This window comes from Calonectris borealis, chromosome Z (genome assembly GCF_964195595.1).
Source record: "Calonectris borealis chromosome Z, bCalBor7.hap1.2, whole genome shotgun sequence".
In the NCBI taxonomy this organism is placed as follows: Eukaryota; Metazoa; Chordata; class Aves; order Procellariiformes; family Procellariidae; genus Calonectris; species Calonectris borealis.
Genome location: NC_134352.1, coordinates 50,236,452 through 50,252,695, shown reverse-complemented (window position 1 = coordinate 50,252,695; position 16,244 = coordinate 50,236,452). Strand labels below are relative to the sequence as shown.

The window sequence follows — 16,244 nt, the reverse complement described above, 5'->3', positions numbered from 1 at the left end:
TGTAGGAACAGAACAGAGTGTAAAAGGGGTACTCTGTTGTATGCACAGATAGGGAGACACCCTGAATACAGGTGGTGAAGGGGACCTCGGGAGAGGCAGTGGGGTTTATCGTGAGCTGGGAAGGGTGTGGGGAAGAGGTTCTCTGGCTGGATGCACCAGCTCATAGCCTTGGGCAGCTGCTGCATCACTGCCCACCGCGCTCGGACAACAAGGACTCAAATATTCTGAAAAGTCAATTAGAGATATAGTATCTTGCTAAACAGTACAGCCAGAAAGATGTATGGAAAGATGAATAAATAATTAGAAAGTCCTGCTGCGATTTAAAAAAGAAAGTATTTTTGTTAAAGCAGGTATAATTCTTCAGCTGGTATAAATCAATAGCTTAAATGAAGCTGTGCTAATTTACTCCAGCTGGATATCTGGTCTGTTACTTGCTAGTTTGTGTCAAATACCCAGCCCTGCTATCATCATCTCCAGAAACCATTCAGCTCCTTGTTTGGAGCATAAAGATCTGAAAGAAGTTAGCAAATTGCAAGAGTCTGACCCAACTGACTTCATTGATAACACATGTGACAGAGGTTTGGTATACTAAATATGGAGAGATAAAAAAGGAAACCTCTAAGCCTATAAAGACAAAGCTGCTTTTTTTTTTTTTTTCCTACCAAGGGGAAAAAAAAAAAGCCCAACTCCTATATCTACATACTGTTCAGAATTAAAAGGACTCTAAAGTTATTAAAACCAGTCTTACCATTGGCAGAAACCATTACAAATCTCATCAAATGTATTTTTAAACTAAAATACAGGACATAAAATCCAACGTGAAGAAAAAGATTCCTCAGAGTCTATGAATCAAGTCTTCTAATACAAGGACAATCAGAGTGGAAAGGTTTACACAAAATCTTATGCCATGAAGCTACTTATTCTGATACTTTTGTTACCAGTGTCTTAGTATTTCACAAGCATGAGAAAATCCTGGCTTCTATATCAGCATTGTGCAAGCTGTAACAAAAGCTTATGAATCTAATCTCAAAATACAAACAAAGCCAATCATTGTATGATGGAAACAATGGTAGCTTAGTCACCTAGCCAAGAAAAACCATACTTACCTGGACTGAATAGAATTTGCAATGTTTTATTATGAAGAAATGAGGTAACTGAAACCTATCTGACTGAATTGCAGGTCATAAAGGTAGTGTTACTACTGTTTTCTAATGTCTATGTTGGCTATTTGAAGTATCTAGCTTACTGTAAACACTATGATTTGATTAGCAGAAAATAGTATAAATGTAATAAATACCCATCAGTGGTCTGCCAGGACATTCCTGAAATTCTAGTCCCTAATAAATCAGAGAGATGGTTATAGACCTAACAATATGACAAGATTGTAATGAGCAAACTATGGTTTGCATCAAGAACCCCACCTTGTGAAGAATTATGTTGTGATAATTGCTTTATTTTACATTAATATGATAGAGATACAATAAAATGAACAGGATCTTCCACCACCAGTACTTGAACTCTGCGTAACTAGCGTTTGAGACAAAGTCCATAATGTCAGCTCAATGAATTTTCTACAGAGTTCATTATTATGCAATATAATAAAGTTTAACAGTAAAAAAGAAGCAGAATGAGTAGTTCCGTTTCTTTGCTTAAAAGTTCTTTGGTGTTCATTGGTCCTGGGTCACAAAAGCCCAAGACTCAAGTACTGAAGAAAATGTGAAGATTATCATTGTGAAATTTTATTTTCATGAGGAAAATATTGTGCTCAGAGTGCCCCGGAAGATTGATGAAGCATTTCTGGAGAACTTGCCAGTTTCCTCTTCCAAAACTCAGTCAAAATTGAAGAAGGAAGCCTAGAGGATTCTGTAGTAGTTCAGCTGAAATAAAAAACTTCTGAGCAATGGGATTCAGTGAAGAAGAAATACAACTTCTTTAAACCTTTTGGTCTCTAGATTAAATTAGATTATCTAATTTAATTATTTTCCTGAATGCACATTTGTCCTTTGTAATTTCCAACAGGAAAGTTGTATTAGTAGCATTTTTTTTTAACATGCGCAAAAATACTAAGTGCAATAAATTGTGATAGCGCAAGTACAGCTAATTATCATACATGTTGCAAAACAAGTCTTGTTTTCTGCTTTCTTTCAGGCTAATAATAATTTGAAATCAGGTAGTGCTGATTAGATAACTTTTGGAAGTGGCTGATCGTGCTAATCCCAGATGGTTATTTGTTCATGCAATTTGGCATAGTTTGTTGTCTATTCTGGCCTTTAGGAGGATATTGCAAGTCAGCGACAACGTGCATTGATAAATGAACAGACTGAAGCTTGCAGAATGATTTCTAAAGCTGTTACTTGCTCTGCTTTCTTACATGGCACATACTGATTCTGGCCATTTTAAAACATTCATCTTTTGAAAAATGACAGTGGAGTTAACCATTCCTTACCTGCTGATGGTCAACCAAGTGAAGCAATGAAACAAGTAGTAGAAAATGAGTTCTCCAGGCTGTATGTCTTGGTTTCTTTTAATTGTGTGTCACACAGCAATCCGTGTGTCTGCTTTCAAGTATTTTGAACAACAATATTTGTTTGGTGTGTTTTGGAAAGCAAATCTGGCTTGAATTCAGACACAATCTTGCTCAAACCACAGTAGTTTTTCTGATTTTTTAAAAAATAACTTGCTTGAGGAACACAAGTCATACCCATCTAAATATCTTTTGTGTATCCAGTAAATGAGAAACTAGATAATGTTCTCAAATATACTTCCAGCTCTTGTTCATTAAGTTTTCTAATGTCTGTGCATTTTGTGTTAACGACAGGTAGAAAGAAGGTTTTAATTAGCGGGATTTAAAAGGAATTGTATAACTTTGATTTCTTTGCTTCTATGTGGCTTCACTTTTTTTCCCCACAGTCTGCTCTTCTTTTTTTTTTCTCCCTTTTTTCTTGTTCTTTCTCCACTTCCCGCCTCCCGCCTTCTTTTTTGGCCAAAGTTGCTTGGCAGCAGGAGAATTGCTATGTTTTTGTGCATTCTGCATTTTTGCCACTCCATTTAATGGGGCCATATTGGCTTTCTCCCTTGTTGGTACACTGTGGGTCAAGTGTAGGCGTGTGCATGCTTTACAAATTTATCCCCATCATTGCTAATGTCTGTCCAAGATGTTAGTAGCGGGTGGTTTTGTTTGAGGGACACTTCATGCTGTAATTCTTGAGTGCAAATCACTTTTTGTTTCTTTTGTTCATTTATAATGAGAGACTGAAATGGAGCTTAAATAATTTCTTCAATGAATACATTAACCAGACTCTTCTATTGTGGCTGTTTAAGAACTGAAAATAATTAGCACAAAGCCACATTTTCTTCACAGAGCTTTAAAGGAAGTCAGGGCATTACCATTAAGATAATAATGAATTCAGTCTCTGTGGAAAGGCAGGGAGGAAAGAAAAAAAGATTAAATATATTTCAAGACAAGCAAAAAGATTTCTGGTGGGAACATTTCACCGTTGAATAAAACATTCCCTTGGGAAATAAATTGCTATTTGGGTTTGTATTTTGAGGCACTTTGTGAGTACCTTCAGAGAAGCCAAATAAGAACTTCTTTTTCTCTTTAAAAATTCTGAACATACAAAACCACTACAAACAGTAGCCAGTTTCCTAAGAGACAGGCTGTTAATTCAGAAACAATAACATCATCACTGTTTGGAAAGACTGGAATCAGAAAGCAATATTGTTGATATTCAAGTCTCGGGAAAAATTTGTTTTCCACAGAGGTAATGATTTGTTTGTTCATTTGTTTGTTTCTGTCATATAACTTATCCTTCCCAGGACATGTAATCTTATTTTGAGACGTCCGAAGAAGATACTGCAGTAGTGAAAAATGCTAGTTTAGGATTGATTTAATTTGTAAATCTAGACAACCCTTTCTTCCATTTAAAAGAAAGTTAACAACCTGAGAATCAAAGCCATAAAATGTGAGGGCTGTAAGGCAAGAAATAGCTACTAACTATCCATGCCAAGGAAAGCTGGGAATCTAACCTCTAAGATTACCTTCAAAAAAATTTCTGCATGAACAAAGAGAACTCCCTTTCAAACCAGACTAAAAGGAAAAATAGGAAGGAATCCTGCTGATAGCAGTTAGCTTAGACGTGGAACAGTCTCTTCTACCTTCAGGAGAGATGCTGAACTTCTTCCAAGGGTAATAAAGAATTGAAGGTGAGAGGAAAACACAGAGAACATCCCAAGAATCTGACTACTTTCCTATAAGCTTCTACTTGCTGTGACTGCATGAGAGTCGTGTGTACAATCACCTGGGTTTTCTCCTGCCTTTTCACATGGTCTTAAATATTTTCTGTATAATGACACCACTTCAGTAGGTGACTGTCCAGCATGCCAGTAATGGAGATGCTCATGTGAAAGCTATCTACACCCACATGAGCACATTTACCTTTGGGCTATGGGGTCACTGGGAACTTAACCTTGTCACCCGTGGCAGATTTATTACAATAGCCCAGTTTCCTTTTTTGTTACGGTGGCCTAGAAATGACACAAATCATCTTGTGCGACTTTACAAAAATGAACGAAAAAAAGGTTTTTTTGTTTTGTTCTTGTTGTTGTTTTGGTAAGAAAACCATTTATTTGTACTGAATCCAAACAGAATTAAATTTTATAGAAGGGAAGGGAGTTTTCATGGAGAGAACAGTCATCTTCACAGCCCTAGTTCAATTTGTGAGAACACAATAGTAAATGAGAAAGAAAAATCTAAGCTGGAGGTATTGCTACCTCTGCCCCAAAAAGAGATTTTTTGTTTTGGAGTCTATCTTAGCTCTCAATTCACACTAGACATGGATTCTTCTAGACTTTGGTTTAAAGCAAGAGCTGACTTCATGATGGTAAAGGCTTCAAATTGTCAACCCTATTACAAATGTACTGACACAGCTTCTCTGATTACCTGGGCCTGCGTATTTCCCTACGGGAACCTAGAAAATCTGTTTGGAAAATTTTGAGCATTTCTGAAGTACCGGTGTATTAATGGGTAATACAGAAACACAGCATTTGGAGAGTGATGACCTTAAATAAATAGGGTAGTATCTCCTTTTGCATGTATTCTCTGAAAAACATAGTGTGCTCATACCCAAGAAATTCCCAGAAGGAGACATACAGAATAGATTTTAAATTGTGCATAGCTTTCTGGCTCTCCATGGAGGAATGAAAAGTATCCAGAATGATTAACAGTGGCAGAATCAGGCTGTAAAATCTCTGCGTATTTTCAGTTCTTACATGGACTTTAGTAAAGACAAACAGTTTCAGAATTCAGATTTGGAGTCAGACTATAATCTTTTCTAAATTTGGGACCTGGTATTGGGCTTGTACCCCTCTCTACTCATCCTAATTCCATTTTGGAGAATAAAGAAAAAGAAAATTTGGATCAAAACTGCAGCACAAAACCATGGAATATTAAAGGCAACAATAATAATTTTCTTATTTCAGAACTCCCTATGAGATTTTGTTAAACATTTGCTTGAGGCACCAGTGGTGCTAATGAAGTTCATTTGGCACCTAACAGCTGCTTAGACACATCTGTGAGCCTTCTAGGATGCCTTTCCTTCTTACATGATTGTGTCTTGCAGAGCTAAGGGATGCAGTGAAGCTCTTGTCACCCATTTAAAAGTGTGGCACTCTTTCACTTGGAAGTGTGCAGGCAATGAGTGGAATGTTGTTGTTAGCTTTCATTGAGAGCAATTAAGAGTTGGAATACATGCATAAGTTGCTATGCTACTTAGACTGGAGTTTAAACCAAAAAGGGTGTTGCACAATAACTTGGCTTATCAAAAGCCTGCATTCCTCATCCCTCACTATAAACGTCATTGCTACCTTTCTGGTATTTAATACCTTAATTTCTGTCATATGCTTCATGTTCTAATTTGTTTCTGTCATAAAATCCAAGAGATTCATAACTAAGAATACTACTAATAAGGAAAAGTAATCCTCTTATCATTGTCAAGAAACTCTAGGCCTCTCAAAAAAACCAGTAAGCTTAAAAAACCTGATTTTTAAAATAATTTTGTCAGATGAAACATTTTTAATAAACCAGTATATATTTTTTTGCCTCAAGTTTTGATGTTAGTAATAATTTTCTGGGTCCTTTGGGCTTTGAATATCCAAAATAAGAAAAGCTTCAACTGACCAACTGTCACCTTAAAACTACTCCTGGGATGTGCCAAAGTAGTTAATTATAAATATTTGAGGCCACATTTCATATTTCTGCTTTGTGAGTGAGATACTTTGGAATCCCTTGGCCTCTGTGCTGAGAAAGGTATTATCAAAAGTACCATGCTTATTTGCATCAGATTCCTGGCCTGTATTGTTATTCCCGTGCCTTTTGAATTCAACAAAGTATCACCCGGGAACAAAGAATTATTAGTAGTTTACTTTATTGCTGGTCACAGCAAAATTGGTGAAGATACTTCCACAGTGGGACAGTACTCAAGTGCAAGAAAACTTAGATGCATCCTTCCACCTTCTGGTTTGTGTTAGGTCTTTTATTTTCTAGTTCTGTATTGTCTGCCTGACTCCTCAAAGATTTCTGCTCACACCACTGGATCCAATGGAACAACTCATTTTTTATACTGATCTAAGAGAGAGGAACTGAGCTAAAATGAGAAAAACATTATTGCTTAGATATTTGCTGGAATTTTGTCTCACCTCAATTTCATAAAAGTCATCTTTGTAATCTCAGTTGGGCATCTGAATACCCAGATAGTTTCCTCATACTGAGAAACTTTGGTGCTATGCTGTTGATCTTCATGTATGCATTAGTGAAACAACATTTCCAATGTTGTTTGCAAGTTCTTGAAAAGCCGCATATTGCTGAAGATGATTGGTGCTGCTAAGGGTCAGATTTGTGCCAGGCCACTCCTTCTTATGCTTTGCTCACTGCTTAAGAAGGGTTCAGTTGCCTTATTTTTGGAGACTGTTTTCTAAGCTCATCTGGTCATAAACTGAAGGAACAGAGATGAGAGATGTGGTGGCTGTGTTACAACGATAATAGGTTTACTGAGAGAATGAAATGTTGATATATATGTAGCCAAGACTTTAAGGAAACTTGAAAAATGGAAACCAGTCTTTCCAGATATTAATCCAATTTACTGACAATCATCTTAAATGGATTGATTCCAGCTCTCTCAGTAGGGATGGCCATACTCTACTAGGACTATGTTTCATCAGCAGAATAAATTACAGTGAACCAAGGAGGAGCTATTGCTCAAAGCAGAAAAGTGTACAATATAAATCAAGAGGAGAATAACCTGTTTTAGATGACTGCGTGCTTTTCAGTTCTCTCCTTTTTTCAAGACTTTATCATTCAGATTTGCTGAGTAAAAAAAAAATACTCATGCTTTCATTACTGTTTTTCTTGGTTTTTGTTTCCCATCTTCTTCATTCATCCTCAGTTTCCCAATGTCTTTTTTCAGCTCTCTTGGTCTGTCTATTCTTCCTGAATAGTGCTTCTGGCATATACTTCCCTCCTGTGTAATTATCAACAGTTAAAACATTAATATTGATATGGTAAATAGTTAAGTTTTAAAGGTTAGCAATACTTTATTGAGATTATTGATATTGCAAATGCATTCTTTGAGATTACTGATACTGCAAATGCATTCTTTATGAAGTCTTTATTTTAACTATTGGTAGTTTAGGAAGATAACAGTACTTCAGTAGTTTGGTTTCTTTTTGAAAACCAGTTAGAAACTGCAATAACAGGAAGCTGACTGCTCCTATAAGGAAAAGATTTTGCAGAATCTGGGTATATTTGTATAGGGGCAAAATAAGTGAAGTAGGGTAGTGACTCATTGGTGAGGAAGCTACTTTTTTGGACTCTAATTTGACTTCTGAAATTAGAAGCACAATATTGTAAGAAAACCTAATTAATCATAATTTTATCATTACATTTGCTGACCATAAATGCTTAAAGTCACAAGTAGAGACCGTTACTTAAAAGTAAAATAAAACTACAGATTTTGTTTCTCGAAATAACTTTTATTGTTGAATATTTTTTGCCACTCCTTGGATGAAACATTTTTATGAAATATGAGCTATTTCAGGGACATTTTTATTTGTAAGGTAACGATTTGTCCACAATTTTTATTACAAAAAGAATACGTATCAATAGCAGGGCTTCTTTTTCTTTTGGACACATGCATGTTTCTTCCTTGACACCCCTGAAGATTCTTCATTGCCATGACTTAATAATACAAGAGTAATATCAGTGGGTGTATCTCTCAATGTTATCACAAGATGGGAAGCTAAGTATAAATTTTAAAACCCCACACTTGTAAAATTCTTTTCCTTTTATGGAAAATGTTCTCTTTTTTTCCCCCCTTTTTTTTTTTAACTTAAAATTTACAACAGTGTAGCTCAAAGCAACCAAAAGAATTAGGTGCCCTGTATTTTACTGCTAGAGACAAGAGGCTTACGTCAAAGAAAAAGTCTGTTGTGTTAACCAGTATAGAGTTTGGATTCAGGGACTCTTTCTTCTTCCCATTACCCACTTCATATTATGATATTCCCATCCCTCACTTTAATTTTATTAACTCATCTCCTTCTAGCCACCCCATTATGGCTGCACTAGCTTTGCAGCAGCTCTGATCTCACTTCCCAGCTGGCAGGGACAACTGCCTCCTCCCAAACAGCAATACCAACTCACTTGTAGGGAGTGGCAATGCAAATCTATACTTCATCCTCCCCCTGGACACTACACATCATATTCATGATACTCCCAGGCCCTTCTTTTTCTCTGAACTTCTCAGCTAGGATAAGAAGAAACAGGATAACTGTGGCATCTGGCTATGCAGAAGTATGAATACAAGAAATAATCATAATAAAAGCAGCAGAGCATGGACTTTCTTCTTAGTAAAAAAAATTTAGTAACACAGCACTTCTGAGTAATAACCACAGTCTATTTATAAATCCTGTGCTTATCTTAATTACGTGAGGAAATACCGTATCTACTGTTCCTGATTATAGTATCTTGTTCTTCAGATGGAGAAACAGAAAAATATAACCAGAAGCTCCAAACTCCACAATTACCATTCACGTGTATCTCACATACCTTTATAGGAAGATAAATCACTATCTCATATAAATAAATTATTTATAATTGTTACACTTGCCTAATTCATAATAGAGTTGCAGTCTCTGTTTTCAAATACTAAAGTACAAAATATTCTTACTTAGCCGTTTTGATAAAACATACTATTGTCTCAGGCTAAGTCACTGTCAAAATGTGTTGTGAAGTGCTGAAAACTGAAAAATCTACTAGATTTCCAGATGATAATATACTCCCTATTTCTGGTTGTTAACAACCTTTATGGATATTTCACCCGCAGTGGAATTCTTTATAGTCAGTTTAATGAAAAACAACATATTCCATCAATATGTAAAAAACCCTCCCTAATATTTGACCAGTTCCCAACATCTAAAATTTACTTTATACCTAAAAAAAAATTATTCTTTGGCTTGGATAACCAAAGAAAAAAAGAATGTGGGAGCATGAAGAATGATATGGATTTGTTTTCATTATTTATTTCCAAAAACTGTAACAATGCCATAATAGTACCTAGGACATTTTGATAGGTATTGTTTAGACACTGACTGAAGAAACAACCTCTTTCTCAAGTAGCTTATATATCTTCCTAAACTTGAAAACAATAGCTGTAAAGTTAGTTTAAATGATTTTGAATGCATGTGCATATTTAAGTTTGCTAGCCAAAGTACCTATATATAAATCTTTTCTGGTCCTCAGAAGTTTTAAGTCTAACTTCTTATGATAGAGCAGTCAAAATGCTGGACAAATATGATCAATTCCAAAAAGTAAAAACACACTAAATATTAATTCATTTCACAAAAGAGGTTTTAGCTGTTAAGTGCCTTATAGACCAAAGCTGTAAGTAACAACATAGAAACTTATTTCACAACAGAATCTCATGTCAGTGGCAGTCATTCATTAACTTACTGACTCTCTTTAAATGCATAGTTTTGTTTTCATTAATGGCAATGCTGACCAGTTAGAACGAGTTTAGTAATGGAAGGTAACGCACAGTTAACAGACATTTTAATCTTCCAGACTGGTTTATCTGGATATTATGATTGTGTCTATGACAGTATTAAAATTTTGTTATTCCTAATATTCCTTCTAGGTTTGTGGAGACCAAAATCAAGGAGCAGTTTTCCTACGTGAATTTACATTGATTCGGAGAGAAAGTCTTCATGATGATTTCCTATCTGATTTGCTGAATAACCACAAAACAGAAGATCCGGTAGGAATCTTATATTATTCTAAAATATTTGCTCAGAAATGCTTGCAGAAATACAGATTTTTGTGATAGGTCTTTCATTATGCTTCATCAATTTATGGAAAGTTACAAAATTATATTTGCTACATAAAAATGTCACCCTAAAAATATTGGAAATTCCATGTAAATAAAAGAGTTGTTCATAAGATGGGTGTCAAATACATACGAAGTTTCGTTATTTTAAGGACAGATTTTTTCAGAAGAAGCACAGATTGGTCTTTTGCTTTCTAATGAAAATTTTTCTCATTCAGAATTTTGGTAGTCTAATTTGCTACCGTTGTTTGATTTGCATATGCAAAGGGAGTTTATTTTTTATTAAATATGAATGAATGAAGTTAAATTCATAGGTTATGTAAAAAATAAATAATGCTTTGAAAAGAATAATTTATAAAATGCACCAAGGAATGTAACAAACAGGGAAAACAGTTTTATGAAAAATATATTTCCACTGTCTTCTATATATGCCTGGCAAGATATTTGTTTCATGTCTGAAGGATTTCATGTCTGTCTAGCAGCTAATTCTCTGATGTTTTTGAAAAAAAGAATGTGGAAGTCCTGGGAGTCATGCTTAATCATGCTTTAATATGAACTAAACTGCAGTAGATTTATAGGTCTGATATTTTCAGGGGCTGATATATTATGATGTCCAACACACTGTGGTTTAACAGAAAAGGTGATGCATTAGCTTCTGGTATTACCATGAATTGGTGAGGTATTTTAGGGCTATAGGATAGGAAAAGAAAAGGAAAGTGATTCTAAAATAATTAAGTGTTGGCACAGCCATGCTTACCACCTTTTTAGTCAACTTTTTCTCACAGCCTGATAGGGCAATGCCTAAAATTACCTTTCTTAGTGCATGAGTGAATGTTAGCCAATTATCATTCATGGGAGTATGTAGAGCTAGGACTTTGGAAGGATAGGGTGAATGTCTTTTGATAAGTTTTGTTGCTCAGGTCAAAGAATCCAGTTAACAAAAGGAGTGAAGGCATTAAACAATCCACTCTGTTTGTGCTAATCCATCTACTCTCAGACAAGTTATCCTCAGTGCTTTACAACTGCTAAAAGAGATTTCAGATCAGGCAAAACCAACACTTTTTTCTATCACTGGGAGTAATTTTATGGCAGTTCAGGATTGTATCAAGCAACCGCTTTACTGCCAGGACAATAAAGATTCATTGAACAGAGAGTGCCAGTCTTCCTCTACCCCGATTCACTCATCAAAGAGGTATGGCTTAAATTGTTATTCATTAAAACCATTTATTCTCTGTGATCCAGAGAAGTGAGCAGCATTTAATTACCGTTTTGTCGGTATCAGTGAACTAATCTGTTGTTTTTCTGAGGTGTGCTGGTCTTATGCCTGTTTATAAGTGTATCATGATTGTGTTCACACAAGCAGCAAATATGCTGCAAATTATTAATAGATTTGACTTCAAGGTACTGTTCTTTTTTTATTATTATTTCACAAGGATGCTGTGTCATTCTTTTGATCTTCTTTCTTGCAACCATGTATGTATGAAAACACAGCTACACTGAAAGAGTACCGCACAGAAAATATGACTTTGCAATCTTCATTTAGGTATGACTTAAGGAACTTTTATTCCAGTCTAATCTCTTTGTGATACCATCTTCAACTACAGAAGCACATACTGTTTTCTCTGCATGACTGATTCAATAGGGAACAGGTAGTATGGAAGAGCTTGAAGTAACTTTTCTGTATTTTGCCTGAAATACTTTAAATGTATGTGTGGTCTCATGACTTGTTTACTGTGTGCTACGCAGACTTTATTTCAAAGACAAGGATTAATTTCAACAAGGGCTTTTCTCTGCCACTTATTTTAAATTTCTCTTTCTTAAATATTAGTGAATTTGTTTTCCTAAATTTCTGTGACATAGGCAGGATATTGTTCCTATTTTATGGATGTAGACTCAAAGGCTCACAGATATTAACATCAAAAGCATCTACTTTTCTTGAGTGCTCTGTCTGAGACACAAGGATCCATTTTTTTCAATTCACCTCTCATGACATAGCAATAAGTTCAGAGGGGAACTATTGACCTCAGATGCAATCATGAGTGCTTAGCATCTTTGTATATGAAGCTGAAGAAAACAGGTAAGGCATCTACAAGAACAAAGAGTACATGATTACTAACATATCAGAAAAAAAGCTACAAGTGGCTTGGCTGGAGTGATACAAAAACTGTTGCAGAGGCAGAGATATGGAATATAGTTTTCCAGAACAGAAAGCACAAGCTATACTTCAGGACTAATCTTTCTCAAGTCGACCAACCCTTTTTTTCCCTGTAATTTCCACTGTGATCGTGGTGTATCTAATAACAAAATGTACTGCAAAGATGTTTTTCTAACAAATGAGACGCAGAGAAAACAGCCTCTTTATCATACTTCCCCAATAATGTCCCACTTCAGTTCTTTTTAGAGGTCCTGTGACTAACATTGGCAGGCTTATCTGTTTGCAACTTTTCAAAATCAGTGTGCACACAGAGCCTCAATGAAAGCTGTGCAGCTAGTGTCTTAATTATAACTGATAAAAATCTTTAACCTTTTTCTTGTCCCCCGTTGATGACATGAGCTGATTTGATGCTTTCTGGGAAAATTCAGGCTGGTGATCTAAATTTAGAAGTTACTGACTGAAGAATGTGTCTTCACTCTTCAAAAAAAGACCATGTATGACTATTTCTGTGGGTAGCTGAGAGCATCCGAAAAGGTTGATTCGCTTCTGATGTTGAAAAGTAATATCCCTAAAAGTCCATAACCATTTGGGAGAAGACGTGCATTTCCAGAGGTGCCAGATAAGTCTCTTATGGTATAAATGAGAGAAGGGCCACAGACAGCGAGCAGATGTGTATAGCTTTCTAGGCTTTTGCCTTAAAGTTGTTAGCAATGGTGTCATAATAATACCTTGCAATTCCCAGCAAAAGTTAGAGAGATCAAAAGAGCCTTTGTTTTTTGTAACCGGTTACTACAGCAAATATGTTTAATGAGGAAATAGTCACACAACCTGCTTGCGAGGCAGTTTTAAGCAATTGCTTGAAAGCTTGTGTGTTAAGAAGTATAAGTTAGCCCAAATGTCTTAGCTTGTGATAGTCAATGTCCAATGAAGAATACAGAACAATATGTCACCTTTTTTGCTGTACCATAATGGATGCCCTGTTTCTACAATCTGTGGCTTTATCTTGGTCATTGAAATGGCTTACAGAGATGCTTTCGTTATCTTTCAATTATATTTCCATCCTTGCAAATAATGTGATTTAGCCTCTTAACTCTGTAGCCATTAGGTCTTACAGTTTCTATTTCAATATAAGCACTAAACCCCAAGTCTATTGGTGTAGTTCTACCATCATTAACTTCAGGGCGGGAAATTACTAGAATCCAGAGGAAGATTTATATTTTTATCATTTTCTGTCTTGTGCAAAGCCAATAGCTGAGATTACACTAACAAAATTATTCAAAGGAAGCCACTGAGGTATAAAACTCTTAATTCCTAAATTATGTTGTTTTTCTTTCTTTTTCTGGAAAAAATATTGAAAATAATTTAAGAACTAGGGCAAAATAATTAAAATATAATGGAGCACATGGATTTAGAATGTTTAGTGGAAACAAAAGTCAGGGTTAAGGAAATTCCTAATTTAAAGATTATTTTCCTACAATTTTCTGAAAGTTCCTGAAAGTTAGGGATAATACTATCTGAGATTCATAAATCCCTGAGGCAACTCTATAAGAAGAAACTGTTGTACTGAGAAATTATTTAAAAACTTAGATAAAAATCCAAAGTTTTCTGTGCTGAGGTCTGATTCTGAGATAAAGTTATTGACTAGAATTTCCCTACATCATTATGAAGTAAGAATGCAAGCAAACCTTGTATACAGTGAAGAAAATCTAAGATGGGTGTCTAAACTTTGTTTTTTTCCTGTGTAACAGTTGATTCTGGTATTTACAATGTTTTGCTTATGCATTTCAGATGGAGGGGACAATTTTCAGAATTTAAATATCACGAACTTTTCATTTATGCTATTTTTTGAGCCATATTTTTTTTTCCTTTGTACTCTGAATTATTTGATGTGTAACAATAGAAGATGCTCAGCCCTTTGACTAAGGGATTTCCAAGCTTCTCAGCTCAAGATCACATATTTCTAAATGGTTATAAAATGGTGCTGCAGAATCTGCCTTTGATCTCCTTAGGTATGGGAAATCACCAGACAGCAGGAATTACAGGGCCTGCCCCATGCAACTGCTCACATGACAGAGAAAGAAAAATTCTTTGGTGATAGGAGGGACTCTCCTCTGACTAGCCATACCTTGTATTTGCTCTTTGTAGAGAGCAGATCTCCCTGCATGTTAAGATCATAGAATCATAGAATCATAGAATCATTAAGGTTGGAAAAGACCTCTAAGATCATTGAGTTCCAACAACCCAACACCATCATGCCCACTACACCATGTCCCTAAGTGCCACATCTACACGTCTTTTAAACACTTCCAGAGATGGTGATTCAACCACTTCCCTGGGCAGCCTGTTCCAAGGCCTGATCACTCTTTCAGTAAAAAAATTTTTCCTAATGTCCAATCTAAACCTCCCTTGGCGCAACTTGAGGCCATTTCCTCCTATCGCTAGTTACTTGGGAGAAGAGACCAACCTCCACCTCATCTCCCTTCAGGTAGTTGTAGAGCGCAATGAGGTCTGCCCTCAGCCTCCTCTTCTCCAGACTAAACAGTCCCAGTTCCCTCAGCTGCTCCTCATAAGATTTGTTCTCCAGACGGTCCTACATATGTTGCTGCCAACTATTTGAAAATCTTGAGTCTGTCCTGGCAAACCATGAGATTGACCTCAGTATTTTGTGGTGTAAAGCAGAGCTGCCTGAATTTCTACTTGCACCCAGAGACCAGGAATTGTTTCAGAGTTCTCTGGAAAATAGTGCCCTCAGAGAGATACAAATCAAACTGAAGCTTTGTCTGGGGTGGTAAGGAAAGCAGTGGGAAGCAATTAGGGCACAGACTTCTCACAGGCCACCTATAGCAGCTACATGGCATGACAGAACATGGTTTGTGAAGCTCACTTTCATGCTATAACCACTTGGTTTCTTTAGAACAACAGGATGCCCCTCCACACATAATTGCTGTGGGAGAATCTCATATCTTTAGAGGTGAGAACAGCCTTTTCAGTTTGTTCAGTGAAATGGAAGCTTGACTGCAGATAGTGGGATTCTCTTCTTCCATATAACCTGGCTCAGCTGTTTCATCAGTTCAGAAAATCACTTGGCCATCGGTTGATAAATTGTATTCTGATTTTACTGAGTAACATCATCCTTTGTGTTGCCTTCTCACAACTGATAATTGTCAAATTCTTTAATATATCATAATAATCTTTAAAAAAATTATTTTGTTAAACTTCTGTTTCATGATTCACCCACGTTCATGATTGTTCCTTATCAACTTGCTGTTTGAGCATGGACTGTTTTCAGTGAAAAATGTTTTGAAATGTTTTTCAGTCTATACTTTAAACATTTGTTACTTGTTTCTTCCAGACTAAATTGCTCTAAGCTGATCAAGGTTTTTATCTTAAAGGTTCACCTGCTTTGAAAAGGGAAAGTATTAAATATGTTTAAAGATCTGTGGATCATCAAAAACAAAAAATAGGATGGACCGTTGGCATTTCCTACTTGCCTTAATTCTAAATGTCTACAGGTACTCAGATACCAAAAGGTTCTAGTGCTTTCTTGTCCATTTTTCTGGCTGCCTCTTAATAATATTATTTACATCCCTTTAAAAATAGAAGCATGACCACTGAATATTTTGGATCCCTAACTGTTCCTACATTTTTCTTTTTCTGTTAGAAAGCCAATCAGGACACTACTGCTCAGAAAAAAAAAAAAAAGATTACATTCC

General features: G+C 35.9%; 1 protein-coding gene across 1 annotated transcript in view; it reads left to right on the top strand.

Moving 5' to 3' along the window:
• Positions 1–16,244, top strand: part of ADAMTSL1 (ADAMTS like 1) — a 461,995-nt gene that overhangs the window by 111,122 nt on the left and 334,629 nt on the right. The window contains exon 2 of the mRNA XM_075137804.1: positions 10,188–10,307. Within this exon, the coding sequence (XP_074993905.1) occupies positions 10,188–10,307 (120 nt within the window). The remainder of the gene's footprint in view (positions 1–10,187; positions 10,308–16,244) is intronic.